The sequence below is a fragment of the Cygnus olor genome, chromosome 1 (assembly GCF_009769625.2).
Source record: "Cygnus olor isolate bCygOlo1 chromosome 1, bCygOlo1.pri.v2, whole genome shotgun sequence".
In the NCBI taxonomy this organism is placed as follows: domain Eukaryota; kingdom Metazoa; phylum Chordata; class Aves; order Anseriformes; family Anatidae; genus Cygnus; species Cygnus olor.
Genome location: NC_049169.1, coordinates 187,347,370 through 187,370,727, shown reverse-complemented (window position 1 = coordinate 187,370,727; position 23,358 = coordinate 187,347,370). Strand labels below are relative to the sequence as shown.

The window sequence follows — 23,358 nt, the reverse complement described above, 5'->3', positions numbered from 1 at the left end:
GATCTGCTCCTCCCGTCTGAGCAACACCCATGCAGATGGCAAGTAACAGCCTCTAACCCTTGCTCAGCAGAACCTGCAGGGGCTGATGGTTCATTTCTTGCCACTGTTCCATATGGCAGGGCTCACAAAACCTGTGAGACACAACACAGCCGCCCCGGGCAGGAGGCAGCAGCTTCCCCACAGCTCCTGTACGCGGGAGTTGGTGAAGGGATGCAAAGGCGCTGTCTGTGAAATGCCCCAGTGACTTTAGGAAACCAGAGCACGTTTCTCCAATCTGGGGTTGGGTTAGGTTATAAACATTGGGTTCCTAATCTTGTTAAAGCCTGGCAGCCAGAGCTGGCTGAATGCCTTGCAGCAGGGTAAGAAAGGGCTTGATCTGAAGCAAAACAGGTAGGGTAGGGCACTCGGGTGTCAAGCAAGGAAAAAGCAATGGATGAGGCACCAATTCCTCTCTGCTGCACCCAAAGTGCCCCCCACCCCTACACTAATGGATCCTGCCCTGCTCGACCCAAATGATCTTGTGGTCACAGCCCTGCAGCACTGGGAAGGGTGCTCAGAGATGCTGAGGGATTTCCATCCTTGAAGGTTTTTGCAATTCAGCCAAAACCACCTCTGACTAGAGGTAGAGTTGATGATGTTCATGGTTTGAGCTGGAGACCGGGCTAGACACCTCCAGAGCTCTCTTCCAACCCACTTTGGAGATCCCCTGTAGTATCAGGAGTTTTAAGTGTCCCCTGATGTTCTTCTTTTCTCTTACGGTCATCCACATAACCCAGGCTGAACCACGTTCAGTAAACAAGGGAATTCCAGATAAACTTCATGGAAACATTCCTGATGACTTCAGAATCAGTGTGGCCCAAAAAGGACAACAGCTTTATGAGATACAAAGTCGGAAAGGTGGGTAGGTACAGAGACAGTTACATGAGAAGCAAACACCCTTTCCACAGTGTCAGAGCAGTTCAGTGGATGCTTCACAAATGCGATGCTTTCCTTTCCCATCAGCAGGGATCACATGAAGTTATGAAGCAATAGCTCTAATTCAGGGCATTTTGCTGGATTCATTTGCTTGTTACAGGCCTGGATTTCGGTGACTGTGATGGTCTCCTTCTTTCACCAACACCCTTGCAGGCGGTTGCACTTCTGCCACCAGCTCTCTCACTGGCTCCCACTGGGAGGGAGCGGTGTGCCAGGGTCACCAGAAGAAGTAAGGACATGGCTTCAGTGGCAACTGGGAGCAGTGCAGCAAAGCTGCCCGAGACAGCCTGTGTCCCCTCCATGTCCCCTCTGTGTCCAGCCTGTGTCCCCTCTGTGGCTGCTCAGGCAGCCATTTCTTGTCCTCGTTAAGTCCATTCAGATTCACTACCTCTTCAGCTCCTCAGCCAAGAACAAATGGACAGCTTGCTCTAACATATCCACAAACACAGTCCCTTGTCTCCTCAGGCAGCCCTATGAGCAAGGCTTCCAAACCAAACAAGGGCTGTGATTATTAAAGACAGCCCTTGGATTCCACCATCCATTCATCCATGGCTGGTACAAAAATAACGCATTGTTTTATCTGTGAGCATAAGAATGTTTTTTCAGAGGAAATAAAAAGAGCAGACAGTTTCCTTCCTGGCTCATTTGCAAACTGCCCTTCTAATCTGCTCAGCACAGCCACCGACGTGGGGCGTTGCTCTGCCGCCTTTGATCTGGAAAGCCAGGGGACAGGGGACGGCTTTGTGGCAGTGGCAGTGGCATGGTGTGTGCGCTGAGAAAGGCAAGGAAGGGGTAAAACCTAGAGAGGGACCCATGTTAAAGCCTCAATTTTGTCCCTGCAGGCTGAGGGATGGTCTGTGAGGCTGCCATTCCCCAAGAGGAGGACAGGGACTCCACTTCGGAGAAGACTGCCAGGTCTGGAGTGAGCGAAGATGCTTCCAGTGACATCCCCTTGTGCAGTCAGAAGAGAGGGGGTAGAAAGGCATTTTCCATGATGACAGCAGATAAGAAAATCTCTCTCTCTGTTGCATCTAGTCTCAGACTATAAATTTTAATACAGTAGACTTCATCTCCTGCTCGTCTAAGAGCTCCCATAGGAATCACGCAAGCACATCGTCAGCGGTCCCCGCAGGGCATGTAACCAGAGAAGAAGCCTTCCTGGCTTCTGTCTTCATTTTCTCTGGTTCATGCACAAGGAGATATGACTTCCTAGAAGCCATCTGACAGAAAGAGTGTGGTTGAAATAAATAGCTGAGATACAATGATACAAAAATCAATACCATAATGAATTACATTGTCCAGAGCTATCAATTAGCATTGGTTGCATTGGACAGCTAGTACTTAAGGACAAGTCATTCTTTTAGTGATTACAATAGCTATTAAAACCCTAGCATTATTCAGAAGGAGATGGGGGTTTTTAACTCCTTGATTATACCCGTTAGGCCAGCCCACATGTACATATTCTTATCCCTGATCTTTTAAAAGAGCTTTGTTGTATCATCAATGATACCCATTAACTGAGGCTGCTGACACACTCGTGGCAGAAAATCAATACTGGTTTACCAGCTGTAATTGTCTTTTGCTGTAGGGCACTATCCAAATACTCAGCAGCATTCAGATACATTTAGCAATTCTATGAGAACAGCTACAAAGACATAATCCCTGCTTGTGAGACCAGGTGGTAATCAAACTGTTCTCTAAAAGGAGAAACTAAATGCACTTAGGACTATTTACTTAAAAATGAGATCAATAAGACAGGTTATATCAAATTCATACATGGCACTGACTTACATAGAGAATGTCAACCTGCTTCTCCTATCTCATAACAGATGAACCAAAAAGATATTCAATGAAACTGAAAAGTCACTGAATTAACTTTATTTTAATGCAATGTACAATTACTTAGTGGAAGTCACTGAGGTGACTCAGGTCTGAGTCAAGCTTGGCAGAAGGCAGAACAATGCTGGATGTTTAAAGGAATGGCAAAATAACTCAAGTAATGGCTACAGAAATCACTAGATCATACCTACTTCTTACAGTAAGTACCTTTAAAATGCATTTCTACCTATTGCTAGGCTAAAGTCTTCAGGTCTGATTTGGCAGTTCACTTTACATTGAAAATAAGCAAATTAAAATATCCCAGACCTCTAATTTTTGTGGAATTAACCTGAAATGGGAAAATGAGGGGGTAGGAGGGTGTTCCTTATTTTGTTTTTTTGTTTGTTTTGATGATGCTAAATTTACATCTGTCTTCTACCCTGACCTGATCTTTGTTGGGCTGAAGCAATTCTTCTTTTTAGGTCAGTGTAAACACTCTCTGAGTTAGCATTTCCTGTTAGGCTTCCTTTCCAACCTGGTACGTTTCCCTTGCTAGGACTTCCTTCAGATTGCTGCTTTCAGAGCTCCCCACATGCTCCCCAAGTCATACCCCACCACCTTTCCAGCCAGAACAAGAACATCACTCGGGCAAGCTTGCTCTTCCCACGTAATGCACCTTTACCTTGTACTGTGACATACGCTGAGCTCTCCACAGACCCTTTTAGGTTGGTGGCTATGCACTGATAAAGTCCTTCGTCCTCCTCTTTTACTCTTTCAATAAACAACATTCGGCTTCCAGGCCCTAAAATTATTCCTGTGAAATGAAATATTTTGCAATGAGCGGTAGCCAGGGGATAAACAAAAACAGACACTTGTGTAATAATATCTGCTTCAAGTTTTTCCCAAAAGAAATCTGAGTTGCAGACTGTACAGCGCAGTGTTCTCTGCAAGAAAGCCAAATATGCTTGGAAGCTTTGGGAACCTTTTGGAAATTAGTGTTTACAAAGCACTTGTGTGAGTGAAAAAGCTCAGCCTAAGGGAATTAACCTGGGAGCAGTTGGTATCTCGTGTACTGATTAGCACTGTGGTTGGACACTCTTCCAAGCAAGCTTCTCATCATGTCTCCAAGTTTTAGAAAATGCGTGGTCTGACCGCTTACCACTGCACTCACAGGAGCAGTTCCACTGCAGAAGCAGCTACAGCTTTGAGCACTCCCAAGCCCCAGCTCACTTGCTCGTGTGGCAGGGGACATTGGGCCCCTTCTCAGAAGGACCCCAGCTAATGCAAGGAGAGGTCCCATGAGGTGTACCCTAAAACATGGGAGTTACCTGCAGTTTTCAACACCTCTCTTATTCCAGCTGGGTCAAACCTTAAACCAGCCTGGATGATATTCCAGCAAGCAAGGAAGGGGCAGGCAGCAGATTTGGCCTCAGCCCGCCTTTCAGGAGTGATATAGCCAGGAAATGTGCAGTCAAGTACACACTTGTGCGTTTGGCTCCATCCGAACCACATTCCCATTGAAGTGTACTCCCACCATCTATTCCAGGCAGCTAACTAAAGTGCTCTGACCTACCCTGTAGAAATGTCTTCCTGGATCCTAACCTCATGTGTTGCATTATGCCCAAGTTAAGCACATAACATCCATTCTAGACGACAGTGTGAATAATGCACACTACAACTATGTGGTAGTGGTAAAACTTCACAGAATCTGGCTGTATATAAAGTTCAGTGACTGTGTTGGAGGTCTGTGCATGCCTGCAACTCACTTTGACAAATACGCAGAGTTCTTCCTGTTGCCTTTACTCATGCCTGTCCTGGTTTCAGCTAGGACAGGGTTAATTTTCCTCCTAGTAGCTGGTAGGGTGCTATGTTTTGGATTAGGATGGGAAGAGCACTGATAACATGCTGATGTTTTAATTGTTGTAGAGCAGTGCTTACACCAAGCCAAGGACTTTTCAGCTTCTTGCTCTGTCCTGCTAGCGAGCAGGCTAGGGATGCAGCAGGAGCTGGGAGGGGACAGACCCAGGACAGCTGACCCAAACTGGCCAAAGGGGTATTCCATACCATCTGACGTCATGCTGAACAATAGATAGGGGTGGCTAGCCGGGGTGAGGGGGGGGCCGGCTGCTTGGGGATAGGCTGGGCATCGGTCAACGGGTGGTGAGCAATTGCATTGTGCATCACTTATTTCGTACACATTATTATTATTAATACTATTATTATTATTATTATTATTACTGTTATTATTATTTTCCTGTCTTAATAAACTGTCTTTATCTCAACTCACAGGCTTCACTTTCCCATTTCTCTCCCCCATCCCAGAGAGGGAGGGGGGAAGGTGAGCGAATGGCTGTGTGGTGTTTAGCTGCCAGCCGGGCTAAACCACAACAGTCCTTTTGGCGCCCAACGTGGGGCCTGAAGGGTTGAGATATCGACAGATTTGACCAGAGTGTGTTAAACTAAAATTGGTATAAGTATTCGACCTGCTTAATAGTTGCTAGTCACAATGTTGATTGCCTTAATCTCAAGTCTGCTGTGCCTGTTTCCCAAATTGAGTTTTATAGCACGTTACATTCTGTATGTGCTCCCTGTCATGCTGTTTATCCTTTCCGGGCCCTGGTTTAAGATTGTTATGGTACTGTGTGGTGTAACGATGGCTTATGAAATGATGAGATTTCTGGTCATGACTCTAACCTGGTATTTGTACTCAGCACTGTCATCGACTCTATACTTCGGAAACCATATCTCAGAAACTATTAGCAATTACACCTATTGCCTTTTTTCATCAGGGAGCCAATCTGTGGAGGGGACAGGGGAAGATATTTTTTCCTACCTGTTCACTCTCCCTTCCTCCTTCACCACCCTCTTATCCCCCGAGCTAGTTACGGTAGCTCTCCAAGATGTTGAATATCCTTGGGATACTCAGACCAGCATGCTCTTGTTGTTATGTCTCCTGAATGCGCTTCAGGTTTTGTTTAAGGTTAAACAAGCTACCAGAAAATGAGAAGAAATATGCCCTGTTCACTGATGGGTCCTGTCGTATTGTGGGAAAGCATCAGAGATGGAAAGCTGCTGTATGGAGTCCTACACGACGAGTTGCAGAAGCTGCTGAGGGAGAAGGTGAATCGAGTCAGTTTGCAGAAGTGAAAGCCATTCAGCTGGCCTTAGATATTGCTGAACGAGAAAAGTGGCCAGTTCTCTATCTCTATACTGATTCATGGATGGTAGCAAATGCCCTGTGGGGGTGGTTACAGCAATGGAAGCAGAACAACTGGGAGCGCAGGGACAAACCCATCTGGGCTGCTGCATTGTGGCAAGATATTGCTGCCCGGGTAGAGAACCTGGTTGTAAAGGTATGCCATGTAGATGCTCATGTGCCCAAGAATCGGGCTACTGAAGAACATCAAAACAACCAGCAGGTGGATCAGGCTGCTAAGATTGAAGTGGCTCAGGTGGACCTGGACTGGCAACATAAAGGTGAATTATTTATAGCCCGATGGGCCCATGACACCTCAGGCCATCAAGGTAGAGATGCAACATACGGATGGGCTCATGATTGAGGGGTGGACCTGACCATGGACACTATAGCACAGGTTATTCATGATTGTGAAACATGTGCTGCAATTAAGCAAGCCAAACGGTCAAAGCCTCTTTGGTATGGAGGACGATGGCTGAAATACAAATATGGAGAGGCCTGGCAGATTGATTACATCACACTCCCCCAAACCCGCAACGGCAAGCGCCACGTACTTACAATGGTGGAAGCAACCACCGGATGGCTGGAAACATATCCTGTGCCCCATGCCACCGCCCGGAACACTATCCTGGGCCTTGAAAAGCAAGTCCTATGGCGACATGGCACCCCAAAAAGAATTGAGTCAGACAATGGGACTCATTTCCAAAACAACCTTGTAGACACTTGGGCCAAAGAACATGGTATTGAGTGGGTGTATCACATCCCCTATCATGCACCAGCCTCCGGGAAAGTTGAACGATACAATGGACTGTTAAAGACTACACTGAAAGCAATGGGTGCTGGGACATTCAAAAATTGGGATACACATTTGGCAAAGGCCACCTGGTTAGTCAATACTAGAGGATCTGCCAACCGAGCTGGACCTGCCCAATCAAACCTGTTACGCACTGTAGAAGGGGATAAAGTTCCTGTAGTGCACGTAAGAAACATGCTGGGTAAGACAGTCTGGGCTACTCCTCCCTCAGGAAAAGGCAAGCCCATTCGTGGGATTGCTTTTGCTCAAGGACCTGGATGCACTTGGTGGGTAATGCAAAAGAATGGGGAGGTCCGGTGTGTACCTCAAGGGGACCTAATACCGGGTGAGAATAGCCCATGAGTTGAATTGTAGTATGTTAATTATCATATAATACTGTATGTCATCACTACCATGATTGCTATATATCATAGATGAAAATGGTGATTAATTAGAAGGTATTGGAAAGAGTGTAACCTGAGCATGACATAAATGGTATGGAATAAGGGGTGGATATCTGTCCTGGTTTCAGCTAGGACAGAGTTAATTTTCCTCCTAGTAGCTGGTAGGGTGCTATGTTTTGGATTAGGATGGGAAGAGCACTGATAACATGCTGATGTTTTAATTGTTGTAGAGCAGTGCTTACACCAAGCCAAGGACTTTTCAGCTTCTCGCTCTGTCCTGCTAGCGAGCAGGCTAGGGATGCAGCAGGAGCTGGGAGGGGACCAGGACAGCTGACCCAAACTGGCCAAAGGGGTATTCCATAATATCTGACGTCATGCTGAACAATAGATAGGGGTGGCTAGCCGGGGTGAGGTGGGGGCCGGCTGCTTGGGGATAGGCTGGGCATCGGTCAACGGGTGGTGAGCAATTGCATTGTGCATCACTTATTTCGTACACATTATTATTATTAATACTATTATTATTATTATTACTGTTATTATTATTTTCCTGTCTTAATAAACTGTCTTTATCTCAACTCACAGGCTTCACTTTCCCATTTCTCTCCCCCATCCCAGAGAGGGAGGGGGGAGGGTGAGCGAATGGCTGTGTGGTGTTTAGCTGCCAGCCGGGCTAAACCACAACAGTGCCATAGTAATTTCCAAGGCAGGACAGAACCTCAAATATAAATTTTCTAAAATGCTGGTATTTAAGACTACACAGGATTCGAGTTTCTACAGACCAAACCTCCTGAACCATTTTTGCTGAGCCCGTAACGTGATCTCATTGTGTGCTCCTGATTTGAACGTGCATGAATTTGCATGAGAAAGGTTTTCCTTTTCCCCCCATCATTCACTTCCACCTGAAATCTCCAAGGAACACTTCCATATCAGAGCTGGAAGTTTAGTAGCATAAACTGATGTTTGAAGCTAATTTGGACACAGCAGAAAACATCTCCCAATTTTTTCCTGCAGTAGCAGCATGTCACCTGGGAAGTTGTTCCTTTCTGCTGCAGGAAACATTGGATTCCCCTGGTTCAGGCAGACACATTTCAATTTTAGGGACCCCAGAGATGGAATTAGCCTGGCAGTTAGGCTGTGAATCTAGAAAAAACTTTGCATGCTTGACCAGAGGCTTCCCCTGGTACTTGTACACCTCACTCAAGCTTAACTTTCTCCTGCCTATCTGTACTCTGGCCAAGACACCTGGTCTTTAGGCTCCCTCTATAGTAAATGAAGAGAAATAAGATACTCTGGAGATGACTCTTCCAAGATGTAAAATGAGATATTAGTATCTATATTTTTCCCTCTGAATCCACAGGGACCTGTTGTGTCTACACCTCCAGCCTGGTTGACATTTTGGAGTGCAGATGGTCTCTGAAAGCACACAGGGCACAACAAAAAGTCTGTACAAGGTGGGGAGACATACAGAGCTCTCACCTGATTCTTGGTGTATTTCCTGATGGTTTTTAAGCCAGGTTATCTGGGGCTCAGGGATGCCATGAACCTGGCAGTCCAACATGGCAGAGTTACTGGTGTTCACAGTCTGATCCATGAGCTGCCGCAGCAGGGCTGGTGCCTCTTGAGCTACGAGACAAAACAACACCTCCGTTTTACATTCCTGTAACTGTGGGGACTAAATTATCCTCACTACCCGCCCTTTACTGATGTTGGAGATTGCTAGTTAGTTGTTCACAGATCTTATTTACTGTTCCATTTTGTGTTCGGTGTGTGCTGAGTACTCCTGTTACTCAGCAGGAGCAGGTTGTGATGGCCAACAAACACCCAACACTGACCTCGTTTAACAGATTTCCTCAGTTCCATTATCAACCACATTGGTTTACCAAAAGCACCACATTTCTATGAAAACATCAGAAGGAGGAAACCCTGAGACCAAAACTGTCAACAATCAGCAGGACACCCTTGCAGCAGAACATCACTGATGGCACTGCACAACACACCATGATACCCAGGAATGTGAATTTTATCATTTACTTACTTTAAAGAACACATTTATGAATTGCATTCAGTAAGCCCACACAGCCTAAAATGAGAAACGATGAGCACAAAAGCATTGTGTTACATGTCCCAACGTCTTCACAAATTCTTCCACTTCTGCGTCTCACATATTTGGCTGAGCACACCAAGGCCTGGCCAAACCACACAACTGCTCGCCTGCCAAAGCTGCTCTGGTGAGAAATGTACCCATGTCCTCCAGCAGCCCACGGACTCTGGAAACCCTCATGGCAGGGGCCGAAGCTGAGTGCTAGCACACCATGCATCATAGCGACGCAGCTCCTGTTTCACTTTAATCTACCAAAATCCAGGCAAACACAATGCAATAAAACACATCCATGACATTTAGTGACAGTGAATATTGGGAGCGCGGCTCATCTGTACTGCTTCTGCTCGAGGGCTGAGCAGAAGGGCATTTCAAAAACACTCTAGACATCATGTCAAAGTCATCCCGGAAAGATGCGAAACAGCAAATCCCTCTTATCCTCTTTTCAGCACTTTACCACTCCTTCCCCCATTTCATACAGGGCTGAAAGGCGTTCTGACAAAGACCAGGGTACTTGCAGCATTTATGTGCATTATATGGTAACACATCTCTGTCACACTGGCAACTCTCACACGATCCTTTCTAGTATTTTGTTTCCTTAAAAGCAGTGGTGGAGAATCCAGAGAGCTCCTGAGCAATCTCACAGATGCAGATGCACTGCAGATTCCCTTGAATTCCCCAGCCCCGCAAGAACTGAATTATTTGCAAGTTTTCCTTTCAAAGATGCTGCCAGAATTAGTAGTCACTAACACACATTGTAAAATATGAAATAAAACAAAATAAAGTAATAATAAAAAAAAAAACTCCCCTTGCAGATTTTTTCTTTTGGACTGCAGTAGATATCAATACCCCAAGTTCAAGTATAATACCGGCTAAATTTCTGACACTCTGTGTTTGGAAGATTATACTCTATCCTCTCACAAAAAAAAAGACTGTCTATAAGACATTTCCATCTTCACAATCATTAAGTTACCAGCCGTGAATAAAAGCTCTCCTGAAATGTTAAGCACCTACGCACCACCAGCTTACAAAGTGTGCATGAACCCCGCAGAACTAAAAGCTTTGTCATGCTTCTAACCTATCTATGAGCAGGCACCTTTTGACACACATACACAAGCTGAGAAGAGCCCCATGTTTTGCATTTACCAGCAATAAATGATGGACACCCCAGCCCAGACATCCAAAATGAAGGCAGACAAGATGACACAAACAAAGGCAAACCACACATTCCATGAGTTATTTGTGATTAATTTTAATTTGTTTATAGCCATACACTAAAGTTGGGTTTTCATATTAAAAACTTTCTTTCTTAAAACTCAGATCCAGTCACCATTCACATACTTCCAATAATTTCTCTGCTGCAATCAGCTGATTTTTCAAGGACTCTCTTAACCTGAGGGTTAGGTTTGCAAGCCACCTGCTTTCTCCTGCTCAGTTTTGCAGCGTAGCCATGGGGTGGGAGTTTCAAACACAGGCTTTGCCTCCCTGCTCTGCTTGCCCCAAAGCTTCAGGGTTGGGTGCCAAGAGCCAGACTCTGCTCTCAGTTGCCCCAGGGAACTTCATTGTAGGCAGTTTGGCCCAGGGCAGTGACGAGAGGTCACAGAAGGGAGAAGGGGGCGCCAACGTCACAGCACACAGCAGACCCGGGGTGGTATGGGGGAGGATTTCCATTTCCAAAAGCAATCAATGGCAAGAGGGGAGAACACATTAAGGTTTGTTCATTTTGGGGTATACTTCCCATTCTGTCCATTTTTTGCCCTTTGTTACTGTTATGTTGTTTGTTCACTTACTTTTATTAACCAGTACAAAAATATAAATACAAGCTTTAATTTTAACACACAAAAAAAAGGAAAACAAAGAAAGAAATATAATTCACACCTTTCTCCCTAAATAATATTTTACACAACAAAAGGCAGAGAAATTCCCCAAACCACTGAGGTTCCCCCATCCTCTGAGGACATCAAAAGTGACAGTAGTCTTTATCTGGCCACTGAGAACTGCTTTCCAGAGAGTTTTCTCTGTGCCTCCCAATAGAGGTGGCCCCACAGAGATTTCAGAACGTCCTTGCACAGCGTGGCCCTCTGAGCACCAGTCAAGACCAGGCTGGCAGGACGTCCACCCAGCAGTAATGCACATCATTGCAATTCACAACCATTTCATGGAGGAGCAGGCTAATGGCCTAATTTTTTTTTTTTTTTGATCCACAGTCATATTGCCTGGCAACTGGCTGCTACAAGTCATCACACTCTGGCTCCCAAGGCCATGGAAAATTCAGAACGTCCTGTCATCACCGCCCACCTTGCCATCAAATGTCTTCTCACAAAATAGCCTCGTCAAAAAGGGGATTCTGTATTGTGATCCTTCTGAAGACTTGCAAATGCTACAGAGCACATTTGCCCCATTTTTAAGCCATCACCAATGATTTCGCTTGCTTTTTAGGCGTATTTTAGGAAAAAAAGAGACCCAGGTCCCTTTGCAAGAACACATTGTTTCTGGAAGCCATCACACTAATAATGAACAAAAGAGCTACTGTATACAAGCAGGCTATAGGTGACATTTCAAGATATAAATGATTATTCTTTTCTTTACTCTGACAACTTCCAGGTTATCAATTGTTTTCTAAGCATTTTAGGCTCCATGAAGCTGGCATTATGGGGAAATGCTATTGTTTACCCTTTCACACTTGACAAAAGCAATTCCCACGTGAAAGACAAGTTTAGCCGTGGGACACAGTCTCGATACCTAAAGGAGGAAATAGTCTGGTGAGTTCCCAAGCGCAAGAAACTGTCATGTTGTCACCCTCTATTTTAAAAGCACAGCCACTTTGTTCCTTCGCTGTAGCTATTTTGGTCACTACGGTCTGTTTTGTTATGGCTTATGTAAATGCTATATGAATGATCAATCATAAATGTAACCAAAAATAATAAAAGCTATGTATTGTAAAAAAATAAAATTATCAGATCTATTAAAAATAGTAACTTCTTCCTTATACAGAATTTATAATACACAGAAACATCTCATAGCAAAATCGTGACGAAGGAATCAAAAAGGGAAACAATCACAAGGAAGTTTAAGGTTGCCCTTAATTCTCCTTCAGCAGTTTAGTTGGTTCTTAATCCCCATAATAAATCCAATTGTCATTTGATACCAAAAGCAATGAATATTTTTAATGGCTTCAGTTTTGAACCTCTGTTTTTAAAAAAAATATTAAACCTCTCACTGTGCTGGCTGCAACCTTGTCAGCCATGTTAGTGGGATATTTCTCTTTTAATAAAATAATTACAACATTACAAATTCCTGTATCTTCAGTCCAGGAACAATACTCATGCTTTTTATCAATAGCTTTTTACATTAGTGCAGAACTGACTTTAAAAATTGACCAACACAGCAACTGGAAATCTACCTGGATTTATTTGGAGAAACACAGTTCACGTCTGTCAGTTTTTAAATCATCATTATTATAAATGATATTATAGGTCTGTGCATTATATCAACATTTTTATTTCTTCCCTGCATACTTCCTTTAGAAGATACTTTTTAAGATTAATGTACTTTAGTGTAGAAAATAATTTCAAATAAATAAGCATTAGAACTTGCTCAGCAGGTAATATTTATAAGTCCATCAAGATCAGATTAAAATAAAAAATATATAGTCCAGTCAATCTCAAACTGAGTTGTGCTCATTCTGCACATTAAAGTTAACTTATTAAATGTCCGTTGTTGACTGAAACAGCAGTTTTTTAAGTTAATCAGTTTATTCAGCTTTGACACTTTTGACGAGGCCGATATCAAAGTGGAAGAAAAGATTGATCCAAAGTTTTCCTGATCGCTCAGTAGGAGACACAGCAAGAGAGAAAAAAGAACAACATGCAAAATGTAGCACAGGGGATCTTCCAAACCCCAGCTTCCACGTGCTTTGTCAAAGCAGAAAACACCCGTCTGAACTCAACTGGAAGCTCATGCGATATGATTTTGTTTGCTATTCCTCCTATGTCCAACCCATGGGGGAATGTGCACCACCTCAGGGCCTGAAAGGTAGCAACAGCAATAAAAAATCAAGATGATGTGAGACACCTGTTACTGTTTAATGAGTCCTTTAATGTTTTACATTGCTTTGTGTTGTACAATCATTCCTTGTGCTCTTATATTTGAGGATCCGAGAGTAAACAGCCTTTTTGTTGCAGTGCTCACCTCTGATTGTAACGTCTTTCTTTTGAAGCACTTCTTTCCCCGTGTATATGTTCCTTGCTCGGCAGACATAGGTGCCTGAGTGTGCCAGGGAAACGTTCTTGATGGTCAGAGTGAGGGTGATGGAGTACTCCTTGTTGAGGGACCTTCTTGCTTTCGTTTGGTTGTTGACTGTCCTCGGTAAAATCCAAGCGATGTCTTTGTACAGGAATTTGTTGGCCGAACAGGACAATACCAAATTCTCTCCTTCAATGGGCATTTTTTCCAAATTAATGTGGAATCCACTCGGTACATCTGTCAAAAATCAAGAACACCCTTTAGTTTATCTGAAATGAATGAGCCAAAATTAACATGGCATATATTTTCCCCTTTATCAGGAAACCTTTGAACTGATCAATGTCGTTGTCTTCCTGCTGAAGTCTCTAATCTTTCCTTTCATATGCTAGGCTCCAACTATTCTTATAATTTGTCTTAGAGCTACGAGACGCTTGGGCTTGGACATCAGCTCGTGTAAACTGAAGCTGCTCTTGGAAGTATCGAGCTTGGATAAATGTTATGCCAAGTTAAGACAGACTGGGGCAAGGTACCAAAAGCAGAATTATTTAAAGACAGCATGCTGGGACTGTGAAAAAAGACAGAAATTCTGGTCTCAGCTCATCATGTTTGGATATATTGTTTTCTTTTTATTTATGAGTAGTCAGACAAGTGATGTCTTTTTTTTTTTTTTTTTTTTTTTTTAATGTGCTTAAAATTCAGAGAAATTATGGAATATGTGGTTACGTGCCTGAATTTCCCTCGGAACAGAGGTATTTACTCCATGCACGTCAAGCGTATCAGCCACCCAAGAGGAAAGCAGAATCAATATCCTCTGGCCTGGTGCCAGCTGAGTGCAGGCAGTGTCAAGAAAAAGATCACTCTATGCAGACTGCTTAGCATTAAATATAGGTGAGTAACATCACCTGAGAGAAATCAAGGGCCACTGCACCAACCATTTCCTCAGCATAAATACGACTTGAGTTTTAACAAGGATTTTGCATAGCAGATAGTTCAGGCAGGAACTGATTTAGCCAACAGCGTAAAAAGCCTGACTTGCAAAGACACATGGGCAGTTGGATGCAATGTTACGGCAGCCTCCAATGCCTTCGGAAGGGCCTGGACCCATGGCCTTCCTGGCCACCTCCTGGCCCTCTTCACCGGGGCTCAGCCATGCCGCTGACCTAAGTGAAAGTAGAAGCGAGTTCCCAAGAGAAAACACTTCCAAGTTTTTCTCCTAGAATGCAACCTCTCTTGGTTTATTTGTAGCCAATATTCTGATAAAGTCATTTCCTTCTCCCTCCAGTGAAATCGGCTTTGGCCATTTTCAATTGTTCTCTCACTGCTAATTGCTACGGCACTTGGCTGTGAAGTTGCCTCAAGACTGTAAGATCGGTTTCATCCTTCATAAGTGAGAATTATGCCTTCTTTTCTTGTCTCTTAGAGCATGAACAGCTCAACACAGACTTTCATTCAGCTCCACATTTGTCAGTGTCACTTCAGGCCTAAAGTCACTGCGGCAGGGTGAAGAATATGTCCCCAGAGAACAACATCCCACACCCTCTTTCGGTAATCTCTTTCATTGATTGACCAATCCACTAGAAATCTTCTTCTGACTCCCTAAATCCCCAATACTAATATTTTATACTGGATTTGTGATGAATTGTTCCTTTTATATTTCATCGTGGTCCTCTTTTTTCCTCTTTCTGGCAAAGAAAACTATAAAAAGCCTTTAATTAATTTATTTATAAGTGACTACCATCACCATGCTCTTTGATATGGAAGGGCATGTGGAAACAGATTCTGGTTTCAGTTCAGTATGTGTCAATTGGAAGTGCCACTAAAATGAAAGAAACCTTTCCCTACAGGGGGTACAGCATATTTAACATAAAACTTCAAAATGCAGACATCTACTAGTTTTGTGTACGGGCAAAAGTTTATAGTCATGGAATGACACAAGTACCTCCAGAAAGCAGTGTAGCCCATTGTCTTCAGATGAGTCAAATTCCAGAGATCCCGATCCCTCATGATTAATTATGAAGTGTTCTTGCATGACCAGTTTAGGCTTAGATACCCAACTTTAATGCTTAAGTTAGATGAAGCGAATCCCATGCTTGATTTTGTTGAAAAACATTGAATTCAGGAACATTTAAATCCAACCAAGTCCAAAGTTTTGATCTAAGAAAGTGATGCATCTTACCTACAGTGTATCTGAAATTGTTCTGATATGTATTGGGAAAGCCAGGGCACTGGCCTAGAATACTGATAATTTTTGGCTTTCACAGGTGCCAGTGCTCAGTAAAATCTAGGAAGAGCCAAGCAAAACTCTAAAGATGGAACTAAAAATCCCCTGGGACTGAGGCAAGTGATCTATTTTTAACATAGAATGATAGCGTGCCAACAGAAAAATATAGTTGCAACTACTTCCATGTTGTCAGGTCTGGAGCTCTTCCTAGATGTGTCGTCTGTGAAGAAAGACTATTTTCTGAATAAATCTAGGGACAAAAGCAAAATGCACGGGATTCTGAAAGAATCATTTGTTTAAAGGCTATGAGCCCCCTAATATATGACACCTCTCACCAATTGTTACAGTCTCAGGCTAGCTAAATAACATAGCTGGGAATAATGTAAAAGGGTTTTATTTACTTTAGTGATTTGAAGCTTCCTGTGGAAATAGCTCCCAGGTTTCCTGATGGAAGATTTTGTTTATCTTTGCCAAGCGCCATCAGGAATCTCAAAATAAAATGCGCTTAGTGACATTGGGAAACCAGGGAGATAAGGCAGAGCTGTTCCTGTTTCACCCTCTGTAATTGCAAACACGCCCATGGGCCTGCTGTGTGCCAGCAAAACAGCCCAAAATGTAGGGAAAGGGGCAGGCTGGAGGGAGTGGGGCTATCACAGTTAAATTTGGTATAAAGGTGTTGCAGGGACTGTTTCAGTATCAGCAAGCAGGAGAACTCAGAAATCACCTTTCCATGTCACTTGTACATAAGGCTCATGACTACTTTTGTACCTTGAGTGAAGATTTGGCTTTAGAAATAGGTCAGTGTGTCAATACCCCCAAAATTACCTTCATCTGAAAAAGGCAGTAGGAAAAAATTACTTCAGAGCCCATGGATTTCTTGTCCTACACCCTCAGGCACAGGGTACAAAACTATACCACCCTCAAACCTCCCTTAAACCCACATGCAACTTGCACTTTGAGCTGCTAAAAATTATGAGAGATTTACAGTAATTTAAAAGTAAGTGCTTGTTGTTACTGGGTCATCTCTGCTACACTTTCTTGTTCTTACACCTGCCTTTCCATGAAGGGGCTGACTGCAAAACTAGGCTTGCTGAGATGAGCTTTGCTTCCCCAACACCTTCCCAGTGGTTTCAGCCTATAGAAAAGAGACTCCTCACACCAGCACAGCTGCTCCACTGGAGCATGCACTTTTCCTCATCCTCAAGGCACAGCCTAACCAATATAGCCTCCAAGGAGAGGGATGTCTCCATCTGCTCTCTGGGATCCTTTATGTCCTATCCCTCTTACAAAGGGCAGCAGCTCCTCTTCCTATAAGGGATCACCATCTCTGTTTAGACACTTTCTGCTCTTACACTTGGTTTTGTGTGGTTCAGGCTGGCTTCAAGTGGCACCAAGTAGCCCCAATAATGTAACATAAACTAACCCCAGGCTGCCACCCAAGACCCGAAGTATTGGTTTTGAACTCATCAGAACAAAATACTCTGCAGTGTCCCGCCCATTTTGTTCACATCCATCATCATTAGGGTCTCTCGTTTTTTAATTCTTTAGCATGTTATTTAGTGAATGAACGCTGGAGAAATGACGCATTTTTTTCACTGACGTGAAACACAGGCTGTTATCCAGCCACAGCAGTTTGGTCTCAGCCTGACAGAGGAAAATTATGATTACACCACGCAGTCAACTGATGCGTTATGTGCACAAAACAGAAAAATGAGTCTGACTTGATTTTTTTGCAAGAACAAAACAACAGTATTGTTTAAACAAGCTGCCTTCAGTCAGTGCAACTGAGCATCAGCGGATGAACAGGACTTTCCATGTCACACAATTGAAGTGCTCAGCTCCAGGAACTAAAAGGACAAATGCATTGCAACATCACCACCCTATATAGAAAGTTTGCCACCAGTGAAGATGTTAAGAATTTCCAAGCCATAATAAAGCAGCCACTCCTCTTTCTGAACACCAGCCAATACCAAAGTCTTCAAAGGAAAGTCATAATATTCTGCATGTTCTCATGCAAGCTCTGGTATCAAGGAGAAGGATTTCCTTCTATCCCTGGTCAGGATCTGAGAATGTGAGATCTAAGAATGGAAACTAACTCCGTCATGTCACAACACTAAAATATCCAAAACTTTGAAGGGGAGATTTGCGTACTGCAAATCAAAGTTCAGCTTCATTTGGTTTCTTCCTTGTTATGTTTCGAAGACTGAGGAGGAAGAGGTAGACAAGATCATATTGAAAGAGCAACAACCTCTATGAGTAAGTCTCAGTGACTGCTCAAAGCTACGTGGGAAGTCCTCACAAGAAGATAAGAATACGACTCAATTGGCACATTAATTTATGTAGAATTGTGTCATTTTTAACCTTTCTGTTCAAGCAGACACAATGTAAGGGCAGGGACCAAAGCAAAACTGTGATTTGAGAGCTGGGGCAGCAGTCGTCTTCGAGCTGGCAAATGTTCTTGTCACATCCATTAACAGAACATGGAGTTACTCTTCTTGTTTCTGTGTTCTAACAAACAACCCGCCTATGCAACGCTTATCTGTTTACATTTCAAGGACTACTTCTCTTGCTTGGTACTGAATTTCCATATTTATAGATAATTGGGACTTTTTAAATGTGGAGGTGTATTATTACAGCCAGAACACTTCAAAAATATAATTTTTGGTCCACGAAATGGTGTGTGTGTGTATGTGTGTGTGTAGAGAGATCTTCCTCCTTTTTTTAAACCAAATTTAGTGTTTGTCTATTCTCTCTTGATAGCTCCCTGTAGTAACAGTACGAGTTTCACTAACATTGTTCATCAGAATGATAAGCAGGAGACTGACAAGAAAAACAGATGAGAGAACCAGCAAAAATTAAAACAGATACATTGAAAATACTTTTCCCTTTGGCTTCAAGATTGTGATTTGTGGAATTAGGTATCAGAATATTTTAACCTTTCTTCTTTTCTCATGTTTCTGAATGGTTTTCATTTCTTTAATGACCTATTCTGAAAGCTGTCATTAGCCTAAGTGCTCCATGAACTACTGCTTTGTAAACAAAACTAAAAATAAATCTTACACGAGAAAACAAATCCTTTGTTTTGGCATCTGCAGACATTATGCTTCTAAATATTGCAATAGTTATTCTCTTAAACCTGTCTTTTTTTTTTTTTTTTCCTCAGTAATTCCTGAAGTTAAACCATTTAATTGTTTGTTTCTGAACCTGCAAATGCTTACATAGTGATGGATAAATAACTGGAAAAATGCTCGTATGCACAGCTAACACGATGAGCCTTCTTGGTGTCATGGCCCAAATCCCATCCAAGGGCATCTTTCTCAGAAAAGGGAACAAAACTCTGCAGCTTGCACCCTGCCACTTTTCTACCTACAAATAGTCCCTGAGAGCTGTGAGAGGCTGCCCAGGTACTCCTGGCCTTCCTCCTCTGGTACCTGTAGATGCTGGCACTGCTACGGGCAGTGAGCTGTGACACCTCCTGGTTGGGAGCAGGATGAGGCTGTAGACACAGTCAGTGTCACGTATGATGCTGGTGTGTGAGAATACAGTACCATTGCACATATGGAATGATTGCAGAGTCTAGGTGATTTAAAAGGAGGAAGTACAGGTTGCTATATTTGGGAGCAATTAGTGTCATTCTGGGATAGTTGATGAAGGCATGAGTCATTCACCAAATTTTGTGACCTTAGAAATCCAGAGCAGCTGCTGTGACAAACCCTTTCAGGAGCACCAATAGGCATGGGATAAGTTTATACGTGCACATATTAAAACAAGTCTCAAACTTTGGGATATGAAAATGCCATCACAGCCTGACAATTATAATCATAGGACTATGAAAATGCCATCACAGCCTGACAATTATAATCATAGGACTATGAAGCATGTTTGGCTCTAGCGGGGAATAGATCTTACCTGTTACAATAAAACTGACATTTCTTTCAGCTTTTCCCACTTTGTTGGATGCCACACAGCTATAGATTCCAGAAGATTTGGCTTCAGCTACAACAAGAGTGCTGGCAGTCTGCAAAAGAAAGAAGAGGTTCAGCTCTCGTTGGATCACGAGCTCAGTTAAAGCTTCCCTTCTCTTTTTCCTAAGTTGATAGTCCTATGATTCAGTCTCTCCATTCATTCAGTGACAGGCACCACTGAAGCTATTTAAAGGAGGTATCACCACATAAAGTTTTGGAAAGGGTGGAAGAATAACAGGAAATAAGCTCCTTGAGAGACCATTATATTATCAGAGCTGTCATAGCCAAAAATCTTTGAATGTATCTCTCAGGTTGATTTATCTCTTGGTGCTGATGTGAAGATAAGCTACAAAACATTAAACATGACACAATGTGGTCTGCCTGAGGAGATGACCAGCCTGTAGGGCAGCCAAGACTGTAAAGGGAATAGATGAGGAATGCCTCAGGCAGTTGGATAACACTGGGAAAAAAAGGTTTGGCACTACATGCATTTGATTTCTCTTTCATTTTCTCCTGTAAGTGTTAGGTGAAAAATGACAGAGGCAAAAGAGAAGTTTACTCATCCTCTTTTTGGACTATCTCCTCTTCTTGGATTTACTACTTCTATTATTAAGTAATAATATGTTGGGTTTCTTTACATTGCACTCTAGCACCATCTTAAGAGGTTCACACATATTCTCACAAAGTGATATAACTTGCAAGATGAGACTTTGGAAGGCCAGAGGACAAAAAGTAAAACAAAACAAAACAAAACACTGTAATGGTAAGAGTTATACCTTCATGGTGATGGAAAGCCATGGTCTAATGTCTTGGGCACTAAGTAAGAGAAGAAAGTTACGCACAGGCAGCTGAGGTGTCATTCTGATATGGAGCTGAGACATGGGGCATGCACAGGGGGCTCAACATTAGGACACGCTCTCAGATACAACAGTAACTCAATTTTCTGTCTTCCTGTCCCCATTTTAGTTCTTTGGCAAAACGTGCTTTGACTGGAGTTATGGTCAGAACTGGGACAATGATGAAAGGAAATTGAGTGGCCATGGAATCCTGTTGCTTGAAACTGTTTGGCTTTTCTAAAAATCTTCAGAATAATTTCTGTGTAATTAATACGTTCTTTTAAGTCTGTCTGATTGCTGCAGCTCAGAGACAACCACAAGAATGTGAGTCAGTACTAAATAAGGACCAGTTATCTACACTTTTACATAAGTACTGGCTGAGAATTTGTGCTGCTTCTGCCTCTTACTCAAAGACTTCATGGCACTCCCCAAACTACTTGTTGTACCCCTAAAAAATACAGACCTTCTGTTTTCCCAAAAACTTTATTTGTTTGAAAAAGTCTAATACTTTTCCTCGTATGCAAGCAAACACAGTGAAGGCAAGTCATTTAATTTTGGCCAAGGTATTTGTTTTAGAAAGCTGCCTTATGGCCACATCAAAACAACAAATGATGCTAGTAGCACCTCTACCCTGTTAATCTGTGCCAACGGCCAGCTACCTATCTGCTAGTAAATTGCATCTCATTTTCAGCTAGAATTTTTCTAATTTACCTTTTTGGCTCTTCTGAAGGAAGCTTAGTAATACCAGATAGGTAATTATAGCCCTTAAAAAATTTCATACAATTTGGCTAAATTCAGTAGGCTGACTTCTATGAATTCCTAATTATAAAGCATGGGTTCAGCCCTGCCTGTATTTCGTCATTCTCTTTGAATTCCTTCCAGTTTTTAAATGAAGTGTGGACACAGGGACCAGAGGCAGGATTCCTGCAGCCGTTTCATCCACGCTAACTTGGAATGGAAGGAAGTCCCACAACATCTGCCAGAGGGCTAACGTGGGTGGCTAGGAACTGCTTCTGCCATCCCAGACTTTCCACAACAGAAGCATCCTTTCTTATGTTACTCAACATTACCTCATAGTGCCTTTGCCCAGGTAGCAAAGACCTGTGACCCAAAATGCACACTGAAGGAGAATGAGACTCTTCCTCTCTGACTCCAGGACATCTGTCTTGATCCTACTATACCAAGAACTAGACTATTTCTGAGCCTGAAAAATGCATGTCAGTTATTACTCCCACAATTACTTTAATGGTTTGTATTATTATTATTATTATTATTATTATTATTATTATTATTATTAGTGGTGGTGGTGGTATCAAAGTTTATTTTGTCCTGACATTGTCATGTATTAGTTTTTAATGAAAAAAAAATCTGAATTTTACTGTTCCAGCCCACTACAATGTGATTATCACTTTTATTACATTGAGAATATCACTTGCAATCGTACTCAAGCAGCTTGACTATAATTACTGGCTCGAGTGTTAATAGATTTTACTTTTACTTGTATATTAAATGATGCTAGATGACTTGCCTGGGCACTGAAATCCAGTGATTTATACTGCTACCTTGTTCCCAACATTGCATTGGTTTTGACCAACTTACATTGTCCCAAGTAATCCTCTAGCACAGTCTAAGGATCACTCCCAACAAGCAATTCCATGTAAGCACCATCTTTGAAGGGTAAGGGAGATAAATGCAATGAACACAGGCCCTAGCGCAATACCACTGCTATGTTTATTGACTAATACAGAGGTAGCCACAGTGTCTAGAAAAAGCAAGACTGACTTTGCAACATAACAGAGTATTTTAGAGACAAATTGTCTCTGCGTAAATCTTTGAGCTTATAAATTAGTCATAAGGATAAGATAACGTTTCTTTGAACAAGTCGTGAGCCCTCCAGTGGTGCAGTCTGTGTTCTGCACTGTGAATGCCAGCCAAAACCTACCAGAGAAGTGGTGTATACAAAACTAAGCCTGGCATGCTTCTGTTTATTGAGTAATTATAGCTGTTGAGATCAGCTATATAGCTGTTGTTCTGTGTGGTTTCCCTATACATCTATTGCTGCAAAAGAAGCAAGAGAAAAAGTCTTCACAGCCTTGTGTTGTCTCTCTTTGCAACAGAGTTTCAGGCCATGGATTTGCAACCAGATAATTTGCAACCAGATAATGCACAAAAAGTCTGAATCCAGTTGCTATGATCAGAGAGAGAGAAAGAAATCCTTCCTGGCGTGTTTGACACATTGAACCTGCTCCTCTGTCCACAAACCCCATTTACCACCAAAGCTTTGATCCTTTCTGCCTCCTTCCTACACCTATCCCAGCTGAAGCACTTGGCTACAGGCTCATTTCAGAGCCAGGGGCTGGGGAAGTGAATCACACACTGCTGCTTCTGCCAGCAAATAAAAGAGGCATAAAGCAGACACTCTGAGATGGAAGAGGAAATTACAGATTTGCTCATGGTGGAAAGTGATGAGGAAAAGACTTGGGGGAGTGTGCACAAAGTGCAAAGCAGTGTGCGTGGTCTTTGTGGTTGGAGGCAGGGCAGTCTGGTGGTTCTCCTGGAGTGTCTGCTTGAATTTCTCTCATCCCATAGTAGCTTAGCTAGAGGGTTGCCACTGCTCCAGCTGATGGCAGTGAAGCAAATGGATGTTTCAGCAAACAGTTGGTAACCTGCCTCTTAGAAAGCCTCTGTGCATATATATGCTCCATTGAGAGATTGTTGTGCTAACTAGGAAATAAATGAAAATATAATCTCCTCACCCCCTTGGATTTATCTTTGGCTAACGGAAAATTATTTAGGAAGATACATGT

The 23,358-nt window shown here is 42.8% G+C and overlaps 1 protein-coding gene across 1 annotated transcript in view; it reads right to left on the bottom strand.

Moving 5' to 3' along the window:
* The window catches only part of FLT1 (fms related receptor tyrosine kinase 1), a 114,494-nt gene that overhangs the window by 29,752 nt on the left and 61,384 nt on the right, over window positions 1-23,358 (bottom strand). The window contains exons 12-15 of the mRNA XM_040543904.1: window positions 19,660-19,768; window positions 13,476-13,766; window positions 8,663-8,809; window positions 3,476-3,607 (exon numbers count right to left, since the gene is read on the bottom strand). Coding sequence (XP_040399838.1) covers window positions 3,476-3,607; window positions 8,663-8,809; window positions 13,476-13,766; window positions 19,660-19,768 — 679 coding nt within the window. The remainder of the gene's footprint in view (window positions 1-3,475; window positions 3,608-8,662; window positions 8,810-13,475; window positions 13,767-19,659; window positions 19,769-23,358) is intronic.